The sequence below is a fragment of the Salmo trutta genome, unplaced genomic scaffold, assembly GCF_901001165.1.
Source record: "Salmo trutta unplaced genomic scaffold, fSalTru1.1, whole genome shotgun sequence".
Taxonomy (NCBI): domain Eukaryota; kingdom Metazoa; phylum Chordata; class Actinopteri; order Salmoniformes; family Salmonidae; genus Salmo; species Salmo trutta.
Genome location: NW_021822765.1, coordinates 51,785 through 73,641, shown reverse-complemented (window position 1 = coordinate 73,641; position 21,857 = coordinate 51,785). Strand labels below are relative to the sequence as shown.

The 21,857-nt window shown below is 42.3% G+C and overlaps 1 protein-coding gene across 1 annotated transcript in view; it reads left to right on the top strand.

The window, feature by feature from the left end:
• Positions 1 to 21,857, top strand: part of LOC115184229 (calcium uptake protein 1, mitochondrial-like) — a gene marked incomplete at its 3' end in the record, with an annotated part of 43,537 nt that overhangs the window by 6,057 nt on the left and 15,623 nt on the right. Inside the window, exons 2-3 of the mRNA XM_029745256.1 lie at positions 3,161 to 3,328; positions 20,828 to 21,008. Coding sequence (XP_029601116.1) covers positions 3,162 to 3,328; positions 20,828 to 21,008 — 348 coding nt within the window. The remainder of the gene's footprint in view (positions 1 to 3,160; positions 3,329 to 20,827; positions 21,009 to 21,857) is intronic.

Here is a 21,857-nt window from a genome sequence, read left to right as displayed (position 1 = left end):
GAAGGAGCCATGCACACACACACAGTCCTGGCAGGATGATCAGAGAGAAGGAGAGCCCCCCCTGTGCCCCCAGCTGGTAAAAATCACATTTCCCCACAATACAGTGCAGAGCTTTCGTCGTGACTGGGGGTTTTCACAGATCAAGTGTAAAGCTCCCTTTTTTTTTTTAAAGATTACTTTCCACTAAGTAGACCAGACATGTTCCCCAAAGCCCAGGTGTGCTACCCTCACAGTAAACTGCCTCAAACCAAACGGCATGCGTTCTATAGGAGTTGAGAGGGAACAGTCCTGTGTGTGGTGGAGTCTCTTGTCTGTTTTGGCTTCCTCTGACACCAGGCAGTGTCAGAGGAAGGCCCTAAAAATTGTCAAAGACCCCAGCCTCCCCAGTCATAGACTGTTCTCTCTACAAGCGGTACCGGAGTGCCAAGTCTAGGACAAAAAGGCTTCTCAACAGTTTTTATCCCCAAGCCATAAGACTCCTGAACAGGTAACCAAATGGTTACCCAGACTATTTGTATTGTGTGCCCCCCAACCCCTCTTTTTAATGCTACAGCTCCTCTCTGTTCATCATATATGCATAGTCTCTTTAACCATACATTCATGTACATACTACCTCAATCAGCCTGACTAACCTGTGTCTGTATATAGCCTTGCTACTCTTATTTTCAAATGTCTTTTTACTGTTGTTTTATTTCTTTACTTACTTACACACACACACGCACGCACGCACGCACGCACGCACACACACACACACACACACCTTTTTTCGCACTATTGGTTAGAGCCTGTAAGTAAGCATTTCACTGTATTACACTGTTGTATTCGGCGCACGTGAGAAATAAACTTTGATTTGATTTGAAACCAGTTGTCATCTGTGGACTTTTTGGTTTTCTTTTTTTTAATCAATTTCAGTTGTGCTTCTTTTGCTGTTTACCTGAATATATAGTTGTTTTTTACTGCTAGATTGATGCCTTCTTTACTGTGAGTGGATGTGCTATCCAGAAAATGTTTGGATTTATTGGTTGCTTTCTGGTATTTGGGGCGGCAGGTAGCCTAGTGGTTAGAGACAGGTAGCCTAGTGGTTAGAGACAGGTAGCATAGTGGTTAGAGACAGGTAGCCTAGTGGTTAGAGCAGGTAGCCTAGTGGTTAGAGACAGGTAGCCTAGTGGTTAGAGGCAGGTAGCATAGTGGTTAGAGACAGGTAGCCTAGTGGTTAGAGCAGGTAGCCTAGTGGTTAGAGACAGGTAGCCTAGTGGTTAGAGGCAGGTAGCCTAGTGGTTAGAGACAGGTAGCCTAGTGGTTAGAGGCAGGTAGCCTAGTGGTTAGAGACAGGTAGCCTAGTGGTTAGAGCAGGTAGCCTAGTGGTTAGAGACAGGTAGCCTAGTGGTTAGAGACGGGTAGCCTAGTGGTTAGAGACAGGTAGCCTAGTGGTTAGAGACAGGTAGCCTAGTGGTTAGAGCAGGTAGCCTAGTGGTTAGAGACAGGTAGCCTAGTGGTTAGAGACAGGTAGACTAGCGGTTAGAGTAGGTAGCCTAGTGGTTAGAGACAGGTAGACTAGTGGTTAGAGACAGGTAGCCTAGTGGTTAGAGCAGGTAGCCTAGTGGTTAGAGACAGGTAGCCTAGTGGTTAGAGACAGGTAGCCTAGTGGTTAGAGACAGGTAGCCTAGTGGTTAGAGACAGGTAGCCTAGTGGTTAGAGTAGGGAGACTAGTGGTTAGAGTGTTGGGCCAGTAACCAAAAGGTTGCTGTATCAAATCCCCGAGCTGATAAGGTAAAAATCTGTCGTTCTGCCCCTTAACAAGGCAGTTAACCCACTGTTTCCTGGTAGGCCGTCACTGTAAATAAGAATTTGTTCTGACTTGCATAGTTAAATAAAATGTTGTGCTGTTTTTGGCCCATCTGTATGAATTTCTGATGTTGTACAGCTTACTGGGCTGTGAATGTGTGGTTGTTTCCAGGTCTGTTCTTTTGAGGAACAACGTAATTTGGCTGTGATCAGACAGAGGTGTTAGTGGCTTGACAGTGAATGAGCTGAGAGAGAAAGGGTCCATGTCTGTGATCATATAGTCTACTGTACTGTGGCCAAGAGGTGAGCAGTAGGTGAATCTCCCCAAAGAGTCCCCCCGTAACCTACCATTGACAAAGTACAGACCCAGGCTTCTACAGAGCTGTAACAGATCCCTTCTGTTGTTGTTGATGGTGTTGTCACTGTTGTTTCTATGGGGGAGATGAAGACAGTTAGAAACAGTATGGCCTGTAATAAAGCTGTCCCCTCGTGTGCTCGTTAGATCAGGTAGTGTTCCTGTGTGCGCATTTGTATCTCCACAAACGAGCACATTTCCCTGGTCCTGGAAATGGCACGTCTCTTCCTCAAGGCTGGGGAAGATCTCCTCTGAGTAATATGGGGATTCTGAGGGGGGATATATATTGCGCAACGGAACACGTTTTTTCTGTCAGTACAAGTTCTTTTTTCAGTTTTAACGAAATGTGATATTTATCAATTTTGAGGGGATCATTTAGATTTTGTAGTTCGGATTTGTACCAAATGATCAGTCCTCCAGAGTCTCTGCCTCTATTGACAGAGCTGTATTTCTGTGACGGCACAATGACCTCTCTGTAGCCTGTGGGACAGTGAGTGACAATATCAGCCTTACACCATGTCTCCTGCAGAATGATGACGTCAACATCTTTAAGATTTTTGTTGAACTCCAGTGTTAAACTCTTCTGTCTGAAGGTTGATGAGTTTAGACCCTGAATGTTCCACATGCTATTTCACTACACATTTCTCCTTTTCTGTCTCTGTCTCTGTATCTCTCTCTCTCTCTGTCTCTGTCTCTGTCTCTCTCTCTCTCTCTCTCTCTGTCTCTCTCTGTCTCTCTCTCTCTCTGTGTCTCTCTGTCTCTTTCTCTGTCTCTCTCTCTCTGTCTCTCTGTCTCTCTCTGTCTCTTTCTCTGTCTCTCTGTCTCTGTCTCTCTCTCTGGCTCTCTGTCTCTCTCTCTCTCTGTCTCTCTCTCTCTCTCTCTGTCTCTCTGTCTCTCTCTCTCTGTGTCTCTCTTTCTCTGTCTCTGTCTCTGTCTCTGTCTCTGTCTCTGTCTCTCTCTCTCTCTCTCTCTCTCTCTCTCTCTCTCTCTCTCTCTCTCTCTCTCTCTCTCTCTCTGCAGAATGTACCGCTTGCGGGCGTTGTCGGCGGCGGTTGTGGGGCTCGTGCAGTTGTCAAGGCGTTACCATGGTGAGGCTGTAAGGGGTGGGACCAGTAGGAGGAGACTGATGCTTGCAGCTATGGTGGGTGTAACTGGGACCTCGGCCAACGCTGGACTGCTCTGGACCAGGTATGAACAACGCAGACACACACACACACGCGCGCAGGTGTAGAGCGAAAATATGTTTTTTTATGGCAATTCTCACATAGAAACTTCATTGGGAGAAAGGATGCTTTGAAATGGAATTTATATTTTTATCACAAGCCATTTTTTGAGAAGATGGCCCCTTTTTTCTACAGTCGTGGCCAAAAGTTTTGAGAATGACACAAATATTAATTTCCACAAAGTTTGCTGCTTCAGTGTCTTTATATATTTTTGTCAGATGTTACTATGGAATTCTGAAGTATAATTACAAGCATTTCATAAGTGTCAAAGGCTTTTGACAATTACAGTACATGAAGTTGATGCAGAGTCAATATTTGCAGTGTTGACCCTTCTTTTTCAAGACCTCTGCAATCCGCCCTGGCACGCTGTCAATTAACTTCTGGGCCACATCCTGACTGATGGCAGCCCATTCTTGCATAATCAATGCTTGGAGTTTGTCAGAATTTGTGGGGTTTTGTTTGTCCACCCACCTCTTGAGGATTGACCACGAGTTCTCAATGGGATTAAGGTCTGGGGAGTTTCCTGGCCATGGACCCAAAATATTGATGTTTTGTTCCCCGAGCCACTTAGTTATCACTTTTGCCTTATGGCAAGGTGCTCCATCATGCTGGAAAAGGCATTGTTCGTCAACAAACTGTTCCTGGATGGTTGGGAGAAGTTGCTCTCAGAGGATATGTTGGTAACATTCTTTATTCATGGCTGTGTTCTTAGGCAAAATTGTGAGTGAGCCCACTCCCTTGGCTGAGAAGCAACCCCACACATGAATGGTCTCAGGATGCTTTACTGTTGGCATGACACAGGACTGATGGTAGCGCTCACCTTGTCTTCTCCGGACAAGCTTTTTTCCGGATGCCCCAAACAATCGGAAAGGGGATTCATCAGAGAAAATGACTTTACCCCAGTCCTCAGCAGTCCAATCCCTGTACCTTTTGCAGAATATCAGTCTGTACCTGATGTTTTTTCCTGGAGAGAAGTGGCTTCTTTGCTGCCCTTATTGACACCAGGCCATCCTCCAAAAGTCTTCACCTCACTGTGCATGCAGATGCACTCACACCTGCCTGCTGCCATTCTTGAGCAAGCTCTGGACTGGTGGTGCCCCGATCCCGCAGCTGAATCAACTCTAGGAGACGGTCCTGGCGCTTGCTGGACTTTCTTGGCCGCCCTGAAGCCTTCTTCACAACAATTGCACCGCTCTCCTTGAAGTTCTTGATGATCCAATAAATGGTTGATTTAGGTGCAATCTTACTGGCAGCAATATCCTTGCCTGTGAAGCCCTTTTTGTGCAAAGCAATGATGACGGCATGTGTTTCCTTGCAGGTAACCATGTTTGACAGAGGAAGAACAATGATTCCAAGCACCACCCTCCTTTTGAAGCTTCCAGTCTGTTATTGGAACTCAATCAGCATGACAGAGTGATCTCCAGCCTTGTCCTCGTCAACACTCACACCTGTGTTAACGAGAGAATCACTGACATGATGTCAGCTGGTCCTTTTGTGGCAGGGCTGAAATGCAGTGGAAATGTTTTTTGGGGATTCAGTTTATTTGCATGGCAAAGAGGGACTTTGCAATTCATCTGATCACTCTTCATAACATTCTGGAGTATATGCAAATTGCCATCATACAAACTGAGGCAGCAGACTTTGTGAGCATTTATATTTTTGTCATTCTCAAAACCTTTGGCCACGGCTGTACATGGTGCCTCCTATCAGACCCTATGATGTGTAGAGTACATGATACAGATAACATCTAGTCATTATACTGTCAGACCCTATGATCTATAGAGTACATGATACATGATACATGATATATGATCTAGTTCGACTCCTCACAGTGTTCTAACATATGTTGTATTGCTACAATCTGTCTGGTGACATATGGCTGGTGACTGGTGGCGTGTGGCTGGTGGCGTGTGGCGTTTGGCTGGTGGCGTGTGGCGTGTGGCTGGTGGCGTGTGGCTGGTGGCGTGTGGCGTGTGGCTGGTGGCGTGTGGCTGGTGGCATGTGGCTGGTGGCATGTGGCTGGTGGCGTGTGGGTGGTGGCGTGTGGCTGGTGGCGTGTGGCTGGTGGCGTGTGGCTTGTGGCGTGTGGCTGGTGGAGAACGTGGTGATGAGGCTTGTGGAACCTTACGTTGGCAAGGGGGAGAAACGTCACCATAAACAAAAACATTTTCACTTCACTGTCGTTGACGAACAAGTTGCTTGCAAATAAAATGATCCTAGTCGGCCACCATGGGAGAACAAAGCGAGACGGGAGCTCCCTCCCTCTGCGCAACATAAGGCAACTGCACAGCCGTTGTACTTCGCAACTGTGCTGAAGACAACACTCACACTTTACCAATGCAAGGCAAGAAAGAACGTTTCTGTCATCATCGGACAGTTGCCGTTGCCGGGGACACAATAAAGAGAAAACTACAACCCAAGGTACTGTTGAAGTTGGAAGTTTACACACACCTTAGACAAATAAATTTAAACTCATTTTTTTTTACAATTCCTGACATTTAATCCAAGGAAAAATTCCACCTTAGCCAAATACATTTAAAATTATTTTTTTTTACAATTCCTGACATTTAATCAGAGGAAAAATTCCCTGTTTTAGGTCAGTTGGGATCACCACTTTATTTTAAGAATGTGAAATGTCAGAATAATAGCAGAGAGAATGAATTATTTCAGCTTTTATTTCTTTCATCACATTCCCAGTGGGTCAGAAGTTTACATACACTCAATTAGTATTTGGTAGCATTGCCTTTAAATTGTTTAAATTGGGTCAAACGTTTTGGGTAGCCTTCCACAAGCTTCCCACAATAAGTTGGGTGAATTTTGGCCCATGCCTCCTGACAGAGCTGGTGTAACTGAGTCAGGTTTGTAGGCCTCCTTGCTCGCACATGCTTTTTCAATTCTGCCCACAAATGTTCTATAGGATTGAGGTCAGGGCTTTGTGATGGCCACTCCAATACCTTGACTTTGTTGTCCTTAAGGCATTTTGCCACAACTTTGGAAGTATGCTTGGGGTCATTGTCCATTTGGAAGACCCATTTGCGACCAAGCTTTAACTTCCTGACTGATGTCTTGAGGTGTTGCTTCAATATATCCACATAATTTTCTTTTCTCATGATGCCATCTATTTTGTGAAGTGCACCAGTACCTCCTGCAGCAAAGCACCCCCACAACATGATGCTGCCACCCCCGTGCTTCATGTGCTGAGCGGCCTTTCAGCTTATGTCGATATAGGACTCATTTTACTGTGGATATAGATACTTTTGTACCTGTTTCCTCCAGCATCTTCACAAAGTCCTTTGCTGTTGTTCTGGGATTGATTTGCACTTTTTGCACCAAAGTACGTTCATCTCTAGGAGACAGAACACGTCTCCTTCCTGAGCGGTATGACGGCTGCGTGGTCCCATGGTGTTTATACTTGCGTACTATTGTTAGAATTTTTTTTCCTGAGGTCTTGGCTGATTTCTTTTGATTTTTCCATGATGTCAAGCAAAGAGGCACTGAGTTTGAAGGTAGGCCTTGAAATACATCTACAGGTACACATTCAATTGACTCAAATGATGTCAATTAGCCTATCAGAAGCTTCTAAAGCCATGACATCATTTTCTGGAATTTTCCAAGCTGTTTAAAGGCACAGTCAACTTAGTGTATGGAAACTTCTGACCCACTGGAATTGTGATACAGTGAATTATAAGTGAAATAATCTGTCTGTAAACAATTGTTGGAAAAATTACTTCCGTCATGCACAAAGTAGATGTCCTAACCGACTTGCCAAAACTATAGTTTGTTAACAAGAAATTTGTGGAGTGGTTGAAACACTTAGGATGGAGTCATTAAAACTAGTTTATGTAAACTTTCGACTTCAACTGTATGTCAATATTACATAATATGCATCGCCGTATATAGATACCCTTCTGCAGTGCTTTATGCTCTTCTGTATAACACGTATTGTTAGGCTAGCCTTTCACACAGACAGGTGAGGAGACTTTAGGCTAGCCTTTCACACAGACAGGTGAGGAGATTTAGGCTAGCCTTTCACACAGACAGGTGAGGAGACTTTAGGCTAGCTAGCCTTTCACACAGACAGGTGAGGAGATTTTAGGCTGGCTAGCCTTTCACACAGACAGGTGAGGAGACTTTAAGCTGGCTAGCCTTTCACACAGACAGGTGAGGAGACTTTAGGCTGGCTAGCCTTTCACACAGACAGGTGAGGAGACTTTAGGCTAGCCTTTCACACAGACAGGTGAGGAGATTTTAGGCTGGCTAGCCTTTCACACAGACAGGTGAGGGGACTTTAGGCTAGCCTTTCACACAGACAGGTGAAGAGATTTAGGCTAGCCTTTCACACAGACAGGTGAGGAGACTTTAGGCTAGCTAGCCTTTCACACAGACAGGTGAGAAGACTTTAGGCTAGCCTTTCACACAGACAGGTGAGAAGACTTTAGGCTAGCTAGCCTTTCACACAGACAGGTGAGAAGACTTTAGGCTAGCCTTTCACACAGACAGGTGAGGAGACTTTAGGCTAGCCTTTCACACAGACAGGTGAGAAGAATTTAGGCTAGCTAGCCTTTCACACAGACAGGTGAGAAGACTTTAGGCTGGCTAGCCTTTCACACAGACAGGTGAGGAGACTTTAGGCTAGCCTTTCACACAGACAGGTGAGGAGACTTTAGGCTAGCCTTTCACACAGACAGGTGAGGAGACTTTAGGCTAGCTAGCCTTTCACACAGACAGGTGAGAAGACTTTAGGCTAGCCTTTCAGCTCATTCCAAGCTGCATTTCCTATGCTTGATGTGTCTTTCTGGGACCTGTTAGAGGAGGAGATATGGTTAACTATGTTTAGTTAAGGTGTAGCCGCCATAGTTGCAGGCAGGGAGTTTCTCATGTTAAATATGTCAGCAACCGCCCGATTATACAGTACCAGTCAAAAGTTTGGACACACCTACTCATTCCAGGGTTTTTATTTATTTTTACTATTTTTTACATTGTAGAATAATAGTGAAGACATCAACACTATGAAATAACACATATGGAATCATGTAGTAACCAAAAAAGTGTTAAACAAATCAAAATATATTTTATATTCTTAAAGTAATGATGGACTGTTGTTTCTCTTTGCTTATTTGAGCTGTTCTTGCCTTAATATGGACTTGGTCTTTTACCAAATAGGGCTATATTCTGTATACCCTCCCTACCTTGTCACAATATAACTGATTGGCGCAAACACATTAAGAAGGAAAGAAATTCCACAAATTAACTTTTAACAAGGCACACCTGTTAATTGAAATGCATTCCAGGTGACTAAATCATGAAGCTGGTTGAGAGAATGAGAGAGAGAGTATGCAAAGCTGTCAAGGCAAAGGGTGGCTATTTGAAGAATCTCAAATATTAAATATATTTTGATTTGTTTAACACTTTTTAGGTTACTACATGATTCAATATGTGTTATTTCATAGTTTTGATGTCTTCGCTATTATACTACAATGTAGAAAATAGTAAAAATAAAGAAAAACCCTTGAATGAGTCGGTGTGTCCAGACTCGTACTGTATGTGATAAAGTGAAAATCTGAGGCCCGCACCTGACCCTTACCCACAAATATGGAAAATGTTCTATACCGTCAGTTTTTTTTACAGGCCTTTTTAGATAAACCTATGTCTGTGCTTTTTGACATTTTGGTAGACTATTTGTTAGTCAACTTGTCTATAGTTAGATACATGCAGCTTCTCTTCTGCTGTTACTTGTTGCCCTCGAATGCTACATAAACCCTGCTACATTCACCAGAATGTCATAAATCAATATAATAAATGATTCAATGTAGTTGACATTGGTCAAGTTTTTCGTTTTCATCTCTGCTTCTCTCACACAGCAAATATGTTTAGGGACCGGGTAGAAAATTCAACATTTCCAAATGACTTCATTTTGACCAGTTTTAAGGAAATTAAAAACTTTGAAAACTACCCGACATGTTTCCGATAAGATTTCAATTAGACTTGGATTAATATTTGATGTGGTTGAAATACTATCAGATTTTATGATGCTGATAAAGATGGCACCTTTACAGACGGTCCCTAACTGTGGTAGAAATACTATCAGATTTTATGACGCTGATAAAGATGGCACCTTTACAGACTCGTACATAAGTTCTCTCAAGATGCTGAAAGACAAAAATCATATTTCTCCACTCCTGTTCCCGAGTCCAAATGTACACATTTTATAATTTGTATAATCTGATTACAAGAAATTCTTAATTCTGCAGGAGTGTCACGTCCTGACCATAGTAAGTTGTTATTTTCTTTGGTAGAGTAGGTCAGGGCGTGACAGGGGGTGTTTGTCCGGTTTTGTATTTCTATGTTTAGTTTCTAGTTTTGTATTTCTAGGTTAGTTTTTGTTTGGCATGACCTCCAATTAGAAGAGGCAGCCGGTTGACGTTGTCTCTAATTGGAGGCCATATTTAAGTAGATGTTTGTCCCACTGGTGTTTGTGGGTGATTAATTTTGTGAATAGTGTATGCCTGCTCGGCGTCACGGCTTTCTTGTTTTATTTCAAGTTTATTGTTTATTTCATTAGTTTCACGATTGAATTAAAGATGTGGAACTACGATCCCGCTGCGTATTGGTCCGATCCTTCTGAAAGCCCTGACAAGGAGTTAATATTGAATTAGCCTATGTGAGAGGTTATAGACCTACAGTCAGTGTCCAGATATCATTTAGTATTCCATTTAACCCATCTGAACAGTACACTTCCCTAGACGTACCATTTTCAAGTCCCCGTCTTGTGACTGTCAAATTTCTCCACTCCTGTTCCCGAGTCAAAATGTAGCCTACATTTGGTGTATCATTTTACTGGAGAAAAAAATGCTTAAGTCAGTGTGCAGATTTCCATTTAACCCATCTGAACAGTAGGCAACAGTTCCCTTAACTTGCCATAGTCCTATTTGAAGTCCCTGTCTTTGTGACTGTCGAATGTTTACAGCACCTCACAATCATCACACATAACATAGCGGCACTGCTATCATCCTCTTCTACATCTTCACCAAACCATTCCCAAACACTACTGTTCCCTTCTATTGATTTTCAACTCTCCATTTTTCAGCTTTTCTCTCATTGAATTATATTTCCGACATTGTTCCTTTTTTTGCCTCAGTGGATCGACATTTACTTTTTATGGACAATTTCACAAAAGCAATTGTCGTGTATTTGGCAAGCGTAGTTTGGCCCTAAAACTTGAATTGCGCAATAATTATACGTTCATGGATGTTTAATGCATTGCTTTCTCTTTATTGATCCCTTCATTCAAACCAGGCCAAGTTAACTACTGTTAACACAACCCAGACCAAGTTAATTACTGTTAACACAAACCAGACCAAGTTAATTACTGTTAACACAAACCAGGCCAAGTTAATTACTGTTAACACAACCCAGGCCAAGTTAATTACTGTTAACACAAACCAGGCCAAGTTAATTACTGTTAACACAACCCAGGCCAAGTTAACTACTGTTAACACAACCCAGACCAAGTTAATTACTGTTAACACAAACCAGGCCAAGTTAATTACTGTTAACACAAACCAGGCCAAGTTAACTACTGTTAACACAACCCAGACCAAGTTAATTACTGTTAACACAACCCAGGCCAAGTTAACTACTGTTAACACAACCCAGACCAAGTTAATTACTGTTAACACAAACCAGGCCAAGTTAATTACTGTTAACACAAACCAGGCCAAGTTAACTACTGTTAACACAGCCCAGACCAAGTTAATTACTGTTAACACAACCCAGGCCAAGTTAATTACTGTTAACACAACCCAAGCCAAGTTAATTACTGTTAACACAACCCAGGCCAAGTTAATTACTGTTAACACAAACCAGGCCAAGTTAACTACTACTATTACTGTTAACACAAACCAGGCCAAGTTAATTACTGTTAACACAACCCAGGCCAAGCTAATTACTGTTAACACAACCCAGGCCAAGTTAATTACTGTTAACACATCTTCTTTCACACACTCTCTCTCTCTCTCTCTCTCTCTCTCTCTCTCTCTCTCTCTCTCTCTCTCTCTCTCTCTCTCTCTCTCTCTCTCTCTCTCTCTCTCTCTCTCTCTCTGTCTCTCCCTCAATTCAATTGAATTCAAAGATCTTTATTGGCATGGGAAACATACAGTGCATTCGGGAAGTATTCAGACCCCTTGACTTTTTCCACATTTTGTTACGTTACAGCCTTATTCTATAATTGATACAATATTTTTTTCCCCTCATCAATCTACACACAATATCCCATAATGACAAAGCAAAAACAAGTTTGTATTTTATTTTTTTTGCAAAGAAAAAAAAATAAATAATAGTAATTATACATTTACATAAGTATTCAGACCCTTTACTCAGTACTTTGTTGAAACACCTTTGGCAGCGATTACAGCCTCAAGTCTTCCTGGGTATGATGCTACAAGCTTGGCACACCTGTATTTGGGGAGTTTCTCCCATTCTTCTCTGCAGATCCTCTCAAGCTCTGTCAGGTTGGATGTGAGGCGTCGCTGCACAGCTATTTTCAGGTCTTTCCAGAGATGTTTGATCGGGTTCAAGTCCAGGCTCTGGCTGGGCCACTCAAGGACATTCAGAGACTTGTCCCGAAGCCACTCCTGCGTTGTCTTGGCTGTGTGCTTAGGGTCGTTGTCCTGTTGGAAGGTAAACCTTTGCCTCAGTCTGAGGTCCTGAGCGCTCTGGAGCAGGTTTTCATCAAGGATCTCTCTGTACTTTGCTCTGTTCATCTTTCCTTCGGTCCTGACTAGTCTCCCAGTCCCTGCCGCTGAAAAACATCCCCACAGCATTATGCTGCCACCACCATGCTTCACCGTAGGGATGGTGCCAGGTTTCCTCCAGACGTGACACTTGGCATTCAGGCCAAAGAGTTTAATCTTGGTTTCATCAGACCAGAGAATCTTGTTTCTCATGGTCTGAAAGGTGCCTTTTGACAAACTCCAAGTGGGCTGGCATGTGCCTTTTACTGAGGAGTGGCTTCCGTCTGGCCACTCTACCATAAAGGCCTGATTGGTGGAGTGCTGCAGAGATGGTTGTCCTTCTGGAAGGTTCTCCCATCTCCACAGAGGAACTCTAAAGCTCTGTCAGAGTGACCATTGGGTTCTTGGTCACCTCCCTGACCAAGGCCCTTCTCCCCCGATTGCTCAGTTTGGCCGGGCGGCCAGCTCTAGGAAGAGTCTTGGTGGTTCCAAACCTTTTCCATGTAAGAATGATGGAGGCCACTGTGTTCTTGGGGACCTTCAATGCTGTAGAAATGTTTTACTACCCTTCCCCAGATCTGTGGCTCAACACAATCCTGTCTTGGAGCTCTACGGACAATTCCTTTGACCTCATGGCTTGGTTTTTGCTCTGACATGCACTGTCAACTGTGGGACCTTATATAGACAGCTGTGTGCCTTTCCAAATCATGTCCAATCAGTTGAATTTACCACAGGTGGACTCCAGTCAAGTTGTAGAAACATCTCAAGGATGATCAATGGAAACAGGATGCACCTGAGCTCAATTTCGAGTCTCCTAGCAAAGGGACTGAATACTAACTGTATGTTGGTAAGGTATTTCTGTTTGAGTTTTACACATTTGCAAAAAAAATAAATACACCCGTTTTTGCTTTGTCATTATGGGGTATTGTGTGTAGATTAATGAGATAAAAAAATATATATAATTAAAATCTATTTTAGAATAAGGCAGTAACATAACAAATATGGAAAAATCAAGGGGTCTGAATACTTTCTGAATGCTCTGTATGTTTGCATTGCCAAAGCAAGTGAAATTGTTAATAAAAATTAACAGTACACTCACAAAAGTTCCAAGAGAATAAAGACATTTCAAATGTCATATTATGTCTATATACAGTGTTGTAACGATGTGCAAATAGTTAAAAAAAATTCTTCAAATGTCATATTATGTCTATATACAGTGTTGTAACGATGTGCAAATAGTTAAAAAAAAATATTGTGGCAACAGGTCACAAATCTTGCTGCTGTGATGGCACACTGTGGTATTTCACCCAGTAGATATGGGAGTTTATTAATATAGGGTTTGTTTTTGAATTCTTGGTCAGGTATTCTGCCACTGTGTACTCTCTGTTTAGGGCCAAATAGCATTCTAGTTTGCTCAGTTATTTTTGTTAATTCTTTCCAATGTGTCAAGTAATTATCTTTTTGTTTTCTCATGATTTGGTTGGGTCTACACTACCGGTCCAAAGTTTTAGAACACCTACTCATTCAAGGGCTTTTCTTTATTTTTACAATTTTCTACATTGTAGAAAAATAGTGAATACATCAAACTATGAAATAACACATATGGAATCATGTAGTAACCAAAAAAGGTGCTAAACAAATAAAAAAATATTTTATATTTGAGATTCTTCAAATAGCCACTCTTTGCCTTGATGGCAGCTTTGCACGCCCTTGGCATTCTTTCAACCAGCTTCACCTGGAATGCTTTTCCAACAGTCTTGAAGGAGTTCCCACATATGCTGAGCACTTGTTGGCTGCTTTTCCTTCACTCTGCGATCCAACTCATCCCAAACCATCTCAATTGGGTTGAGGTCGGGTGATTGTGGAGGCCAGGTCATCTGATTCAGCACTCATCACTCTCCTTCTTGGTCAAATAGCCCTTACACAGCCTGGAGGTGTGTTGGGTCATTGTTCGGTTGAAAAATAAATGATAGTCCCACTAAGCCCAAACCAGATGAGATGGCGTATCGCTGCAGAATGCTGTGGTAGCCATGCTGGTTAAGTGTGCCTTGAATTCTAAATAAATCACTGACAGTGTCACCGGCAAAGCACCCCCACACCATAACACCTCCTCCTCCATGCTTCACGGTGAGAAATACACATGTGGAGATCATCCGTTCACCTAGTCTGTGTCTCACAAAGACATGGTGGTTGGAACCAAAAATCTCAAATTTGGACTCATCAGACCAAAGGACAGATTTCCACCGGTCTAATGTCCATTGCTCGTGTTTCTTGGCCCAAGCAAGTCTCTTCTTCTGATTGGTGTCCTTTAGTAGTGGTTTCTTTGCAGCAATTTGACCATGAAGGCCTGATTCACGCAGTCTCCTCTGAACAGTTGATGTTGAGATGTGTCTGTTACTGAACTCTGTGAAACATTTATTTGGGCTGCAATTTCTGAGGCTGGTAACTAATGAACTGATCCTCTGCAGCAGAGGGAACTCTGGGTCTTCCTTTCCTGTGGTGGTCCTCATGAGGCTGGTAACTCTAATGAACTTATCCTCTGCAGCAGAGGGAACTCTGGGTCTTCCTTTCCTGTGGCGGTCCTCATGAGGCTGGTAACTCTAACGACCTTATCCTCTGCAGCAGAGGTAACTCTGGGTCTTCCTTTCCTGTGGCGGTCCTCATGAGGCTGGTAACTCTAATGACCTTATCCTCTGCAGCAGAGATAACTCTGGGTCTTCCATTCCTGTGGTGGTCGTCATGAGGCTGGTAACTCTAATGAACTTGTCCTCTGCAGCAGAGGGAACTCTGGGTCTTCCTTTCCTGTGGCGGTCCTCTTGAGAGCCAGTTTCATCATAGCGCTTGATGGGTTTTGCGACTGCACTTGAAGAAACTTTCAAAGTTCTTGAAATGTTCCATATTGACTGATCTTCATGTCTTAAAGTAATGATGGATTGTCATTTCTCTTTGCTTATTTGAGCTGTTCTTGCCATAATATGGACTTGGTCTTTTACCAAATAGGGCTATCTTCTGTATACAACCCCTACCTTGAAGAAAATAGTCCAAATAAAGAAAAACCCTTGAATGAGTAGGTGTTCTAAAACTTTTGACCGGTAATGTAATTGTGTTGATGTCCTGGGGCTCTTTGGGGTCTGTTTGTGTTTGTGAACAGAGCCCCAGGACCAGCTTGCTTAGGGGACTGTTCTCCAGGTTCATCTCTCTGTAGTTGATGGCTTTGTTATGGAAGGTTTGGGAATCGCTTTCTTTTAAGGAATCTCTCCATCCCTCTCTCTCTTTTCCACTCTTTCCTCTTTCTCGCTCTTAGTCAAACACAGACCCATTGTCATACTGACCTTGTGCATTCTGGGATATTTGGCAAAACCGGCACTGAACACAAGGAAAACTATTTTCAAAGCCTCTGTATTCCGAAGGTCAGCAATGCTAACAAGTACATTTTAAAATCCCATAGAGAATGCTAAGACTGTGTTAACTAGCGCATTGCAAACATTTTATACAGTCTCTGACCTAAAAAAAATGTCAGGACAGACATCCTGTAAATAGCTCATAAAGTTATACAAGTAACTCAAAAATGCTACTCACAGATTGCTGCATGTGTACCTAACAAATATTAAACAGCAAGGCTCTTGATCCAGGAAGGGGATTCCCTGCTGTTACCAAGCAAAGCTTGAATTTGGAAGAAGCTAACCACTAAGCTAGATAGCTAACTATAGCTACTAAATTAGCAAACCAAATGCAAAACTGCAGAGCAAATAAATAACCCTCAAGCCTTACATCCACATTTACAGTAGCTGAAGTGTTGTTTTATATGCTGGATCAGGAAATCAGAGGAGAAACTAACAATGAGTAGTTTGTAGAGTTATAAACTCAGCAAAAAAAAAGAAATGTCCCTTTTTCAGGACCTTGTCTTTCAAAGATAATTCATAAAAATCCAAATAACTTCACAGATCTTCACGCACAATACCTCCATCAGTGCTCAGACTGTCCGCAATAGGCTGAGAGAGGCTGGACTGAGGGCTTGTTGGCCTGTTGTAAGGCAGGTCCTCACCAGACATCACTGGCAACAACGTCGCCTATGGGCACAAACCCACTGTCAGTGGACCAGACAGGACTGGCAAAAAGTGCTCTTCACTGATGAGTCGCGGTTTTGTCTTTCCAGGGGTGATGGTTGGATTTGCGTTTATGGTCGAAGGAATGAGCGTTACACCGAGGCCTGTACTCTGGAGCGGGATCGATTTGGAGGTGGAGTGTCCATCATGGTCTGGGGCGGTGTGTCACAGCATCATCGGACTGAGCTTGTTGTCATTGCAGGCAATCTCAACACTGTGCGTTACAGGGAAGACATCCTCCTCCCTCATGTGGTACCCTTCCTGCAGGCTCATCCTGACATGACCCTCCAGCATGACAATGCCACCAGCCATACTGCTCGTTCTGTGCATGATTTCCTGCAAGATAGGGATGTCAGCCTTCTGCCATGGCCAGTGAAGAGCCCGGATCTCAATCCCATTGAGCACATCTGGGACCTTTTGGATCGGAGGGTGAGGGCTAGGGCCATTCCCCCCAGAAATGTCTGGGATCTTGCAGGTGCCTTGGTGGAAGAGTAGGGTAACATCTCACAGCAAGACCTGGCAAATCTGGTGCAGTCCATGAGGAGGAGATGTACTGCAGTACTTAATGCAGCTGGTGGCCACACAGGACTGTTACTTTTGATTTTGACCCACCCTTTGTTCAGGGACACATTATTCCATTTCTGTTAGTCACATGTCTGTGGAACTTGTTCAGTTTATGTCTCAGTTGTTGAATCTTGTTATTTTCATACAAATATTCACACAGGTTAAGTTTGCTGAAAATAAATGCAGTTGACAGTGAGAGGATGTTTCTTTTTTTGCTGAGTTTATAATGATTTACCTCCCACCCACAGGGCATGAACATCTCACCACCGCTACTATACTCCCTCAGGTCTTAATCAGTATCCACAATGTCTCACAGTAGGTTCTACGATCAGTTTTGCTTTCTAAATCTTCATGGAAAAGTTTTCATAGAAAAACTGATCCTAGATCAGCATTCCGAGATGCTTTATGAATATGTGACCCACCACCTCCATTCAGTCTTATGTAGCAACATTTTTTATTTTTTTATTTTATTTTTACATTGGATAAAAGTAGAGACTCAGAGCTACACAATGGTAGTGAAAAAGAAAAAAGTGGTATATCATACACTACAGTTGAGGAACAATGGGAAAGTAATTCTGCTTTGAAAGTTAATTAACTTGTAACTCCGCTTTTGAGAAAATGGCCTTTGAATGTTTTGGTATCTACTGGAGAGCTCTTCTTTGTCTACACCACATTCAGCATCGTTCACACCCTCTCAAGCTTTAGCCCCACCCATCTCTTTAAGGATTCACATGTGAGGCCATGTGCTAAACAGAGTGAGTAAGGTAGTGTAGTAAACAACCAAAGATTTCAAGACTTTAAGTGGTGAAAGTAGTAGCAAAAAGTAGTCCACTATGCAAGTAATCATTTGCCTGTACCGTTTACACCTTCTTTATTATAGTGTGTGTGACAAATAAACTTTAATTTTTTTTTATATATATAGTGTGTGTTTACCAGAGACCGTAATGTGAAGAACAACAATACATGAATCAAAGTCAGATTAGGAAAAGGACAAGATAAAGTGTATTTTTAGGAGTCTTTTGTTTAGACTTGTAGGTAACTAGCTAGCTTGTTAAACAATGAACCATAATCCCAAACTCATATACTACTAGCATTACAAACTGATTGTCATAGCTAGCCACCATGCATTAATCTGCAGGTAGCTAAAGCTAACCTACTAGGTTCAATGTTAGCTAGCAACATTTTAGGTGCTATATCTATAACTAGCGATGCAAATGGATTTCTGAGACACAAATAATATTACTACAGAGATCATACACATAATGTTAGCTAGCTAATAGTACGCTTTAACCTGTTGGGGCTAGGGGGCAGTATTTACACGGCCGGATAAAAAACGTACCCGATTTAATCTGGTTACTAATCCTCCCCAGTAACTAGAGTATGCATATACTTATTATATATGGATAGAAAACACCCTAAAGTTTCTAAAACTGTTTGAATGGTGTCTGTGAGTATAACAGAACTCATTTGGCAGGCAAAAACCTGAGAGATTCCTTTACAGGAAGTGGCCTGTTTGACCATTTATTTGCTTTCTTTGACATCTCTTCCAAAAACTCAGGATTTCTGCTGTTACGTGACACTTCCCACGTCTCCAATGGGGTCTCAGAGCCCGGGAAAAACCTGAATGACGTAATTCAAAGCCCTGGCTGAAACACACGAGAGCTTTTGCTCAGTGGTCTATCAGAGGACAAAGGCTTAGGCGCGTGACCTGCCCCGCCCCCGTCTTTCTGTTTTTCTCTCAGTTTACAGACACGCAGATTCCCGGTCGGAATATTATCGCTTTTCTACGAGATAAATTGCATAAAAATAGATTTTAAACAGCGGTTGACATGCTTCGAAGTACGGTAATGGAATATTTAGAATTTTTTTGTCACGAGATGCGCCATGCTCGCGACCGTGATTTACCATTCTGATAGTGTCTAGAACGCACGAACAAAACGTCGCTGATGGAACATAACGATGGATTATTTGGCACCAAACCTACATTTGTTATTGAAGTAGAAGTCCTGGGAGTGCATTCTGACGAAGAACAGGAAAGGTAAGACCATTTTTCTTATAGTAAATATGATTTTGATGAAGGCTAAACTTGCCGGGTGTCTAAATAGCTAGCCCGTGATGGCTGGGCTATGTACTTAGAATATTGCAAAATGTGCTTCATCCGAAAAGCTATTTTAAAATCGGACATATCGAGTGCATAGAGGAGTTCTGTATCTATAATTCTTAAAATAATTGTTATGCTTTTTGTGAACGTTTATCGTGAGTAATTTAGTAAATTTTTTGTAAATTCCCCGGAAGTTTGCGGGGAGTATGCTTTTTCTGAACGTCACATGCTAATGTAAAAAGCTGTTTTTTGATATAAATATGAACTTGATTGAACAGACATGCATGTATTGTATAACATAATGTCCTAGGTGTGTCATCTGATGAAGATCATCAAAGGTTAGTGCTGCATTTAGCTGTGGTTTGGGTTTTTGTGACATTATATGCTAGCTTGAAAAATGGGTGTCTGATTATTTCTGGCTGGGTACTCTGCTGACATAATCTAATGTTTTGCTTTCGTTGTAAAGCCTTTTTGAAATCGGACAGTGTGGTTAGATTAACGAGAGTCTTGTCTTTAAATAGCTGTAAAATAGTCATATGTTTGAGAAATTGAAGTAATAGCATTTCAAACGTTTTGAAAATCGCGCCACAGGATTAGACTGGCTGTTACGTAGGTGGGACGATTTGGTGCCACCTGCCCTAGAGAGGTTAACTTGCAATGAAAATGACTTTTTGACAAATTTAGAAACGTATGATATCTGAAAATGTAGCTAGACTCTTACCCGTTTACATGGATGAACGCTTCTCCCTCTCTGTCATGGAGGCCATGGTTACCCTTAGTTTGAAGATGTAATCCGGAGAGAGGTGTTTTATACAACAGCCTTCTGTGTTCTCCAGGGCCTAAAATGTACTTTTTGGTCCACAAGACACTGTGGCAGGTAGATAAAAAAATCTACCAGCCACTTAGATTTTCTACCAGACAAAATATGTTTTCGCCATAATGACAACAAAAAAAAAGACTAAAAACAAATGGATGACCATGCTTCATAATGTTTTCTAAAACAAGAAATGTATTAGTCAGAAGAAATGTGGTATATTACAAATTTTCATTTCATTTTTTGTGACCTGAGAAAAAATGTTCAGCTGCCTCTTTAAGGGTGGGAGTTTACTGTGTTAACGGGCCACTCAAGTCCTGTCACGTGTGTCTGTGTGTGAGATCTGACTCTTCGCTATCAGCTGAAGCAGCAGACTCAAACTAACGTTGGGGGGGAAAAAAACAAGCTTGTGAACAAAACATAGCGAAATATAGCCAAGAAAACATAAGGACAAAGTCTCACTTTGTAGACTTTTGAGTTAATTAGACCAACAGCTTTTATGCCTGTGCACAGCACCTCCACGAATGAATCTATCAGCAAGTGAAATATGTTAAATAGAGACTCAATCTATGCTTTTAATTATAGTCACTAATCTACCACTGAGGAGATTAAAATTCTCTTTTTATCAAAGCTAGAATCCTTAGTTGCTACATTTCCTTTTTGGATTTATAAATTAACGATGTATACCCATTTAATTCTTGACTAATATAGCTTATAAATTCCTTTTTTTATAAATGCATTAGGAGCTTAGTACAACCGTCGTCCCCCATCAGAACCCCAAAATATAAGATGGTTTTACTCCATTGTTTGTAAACAATGTAAACGTAAACAAACACTGTATCGCACCAAAACATAATTAAAAGTATAATTTTCATGTAATCAATGGTAAGTCCATCAAAACATAATTAAAACTATAATTTTCATGTAATCGATGGTATTTTTTACCAAAACAGGGACTGGGTGTCTGCTTTGTTGTGTCAATTAAGGATTTTAGCTTTATTTTTTTTTATGTGGTTTTTTTTGCAGCTGGAAGGTCTTTAATCGTTAATGCTTTTGGATTTCCTCTGTTAATAACACGTTTTTGTAATGCAGTAAAAGTTTTTCGCCACCACATTGTTTAAATCTCCTTGTTGTCTGTGTAACCCAGAGCCTACGCAGACGCCGAGCCGTCCGTCAAGCACAGCCAGCGTCCCGAGGAGAAAGAGGAGGAGTTTGTGAAAGCGGCCGAGTCGGAGAGTTTTGTGGAGGCCAGTGGCGGAGAGGAGGGTGAGGAGGGCGGAGGGGACGGGAAGAAGAAGAAACAGCGATCAGGATTTCGTGACCGCAAGGTAATCAATAAAACGTAAAACTATAAAAACTACTTGCAGCCATTCAATCAGTCCACACACGTACGCATATATACACACACAACACACACACACACACACACACACACACACACACACACACACACACACACACACACACACACACACACACACACACACACACACACACACACACACACACACACATGTGTTATTGAATTGATGGAAGGGCTGTTGAGTAATTTAAAATCAATATCCATCCAGCGATTAGTCAGCGTCTGTCTATATTCTATCTGAGAGAATTGATAATTCGAGACGTCCCGCGGAGTTAATCAACACTGACATCTCCAGTCGTTAAAAATGTCAGGACATCCATCCATTTAGCTTTTCATGTTAATGAGGTTGGGTTGGACAAACGAGAGAGAGAGAGAGAGAGAGAGACGCATACACACATTGAAGTGGGTCTTTTGATTTGATGCCAGCCAGACTTAATGAGAGCGGATGCTCCTTCAGCTCAATGCATTAGCATTGTCACAGAACACAGAGGAGGAGAGGAACGGATGTATAAAGCTAACAATGGGCACCGTTTCTTAACACAAAACATCATGTATTGGAAATCGGACAGTCTGCTGAGAGAGAGAGAGAGAGAGAGGGGAGGGGGGAGAGGGGAAGGGGGGTGGGGGAGAGGAGAGAGAGAGAGAGGGGGGAGAGAGAGGGGGGGGGAGAGAGAGGAGAGAGAGAGAGAGAGAAGAGGGGGGGGGGGGAGAGAGGAGAGAGAAGAGGACAGAGAGAGAGAGAGAGAGAGAGAGAGAGAGAGAGGATAGAGAGAGAGAGAGGAGAGAGAGAGAGAGAGAGAGGGGGGGTAGAGAG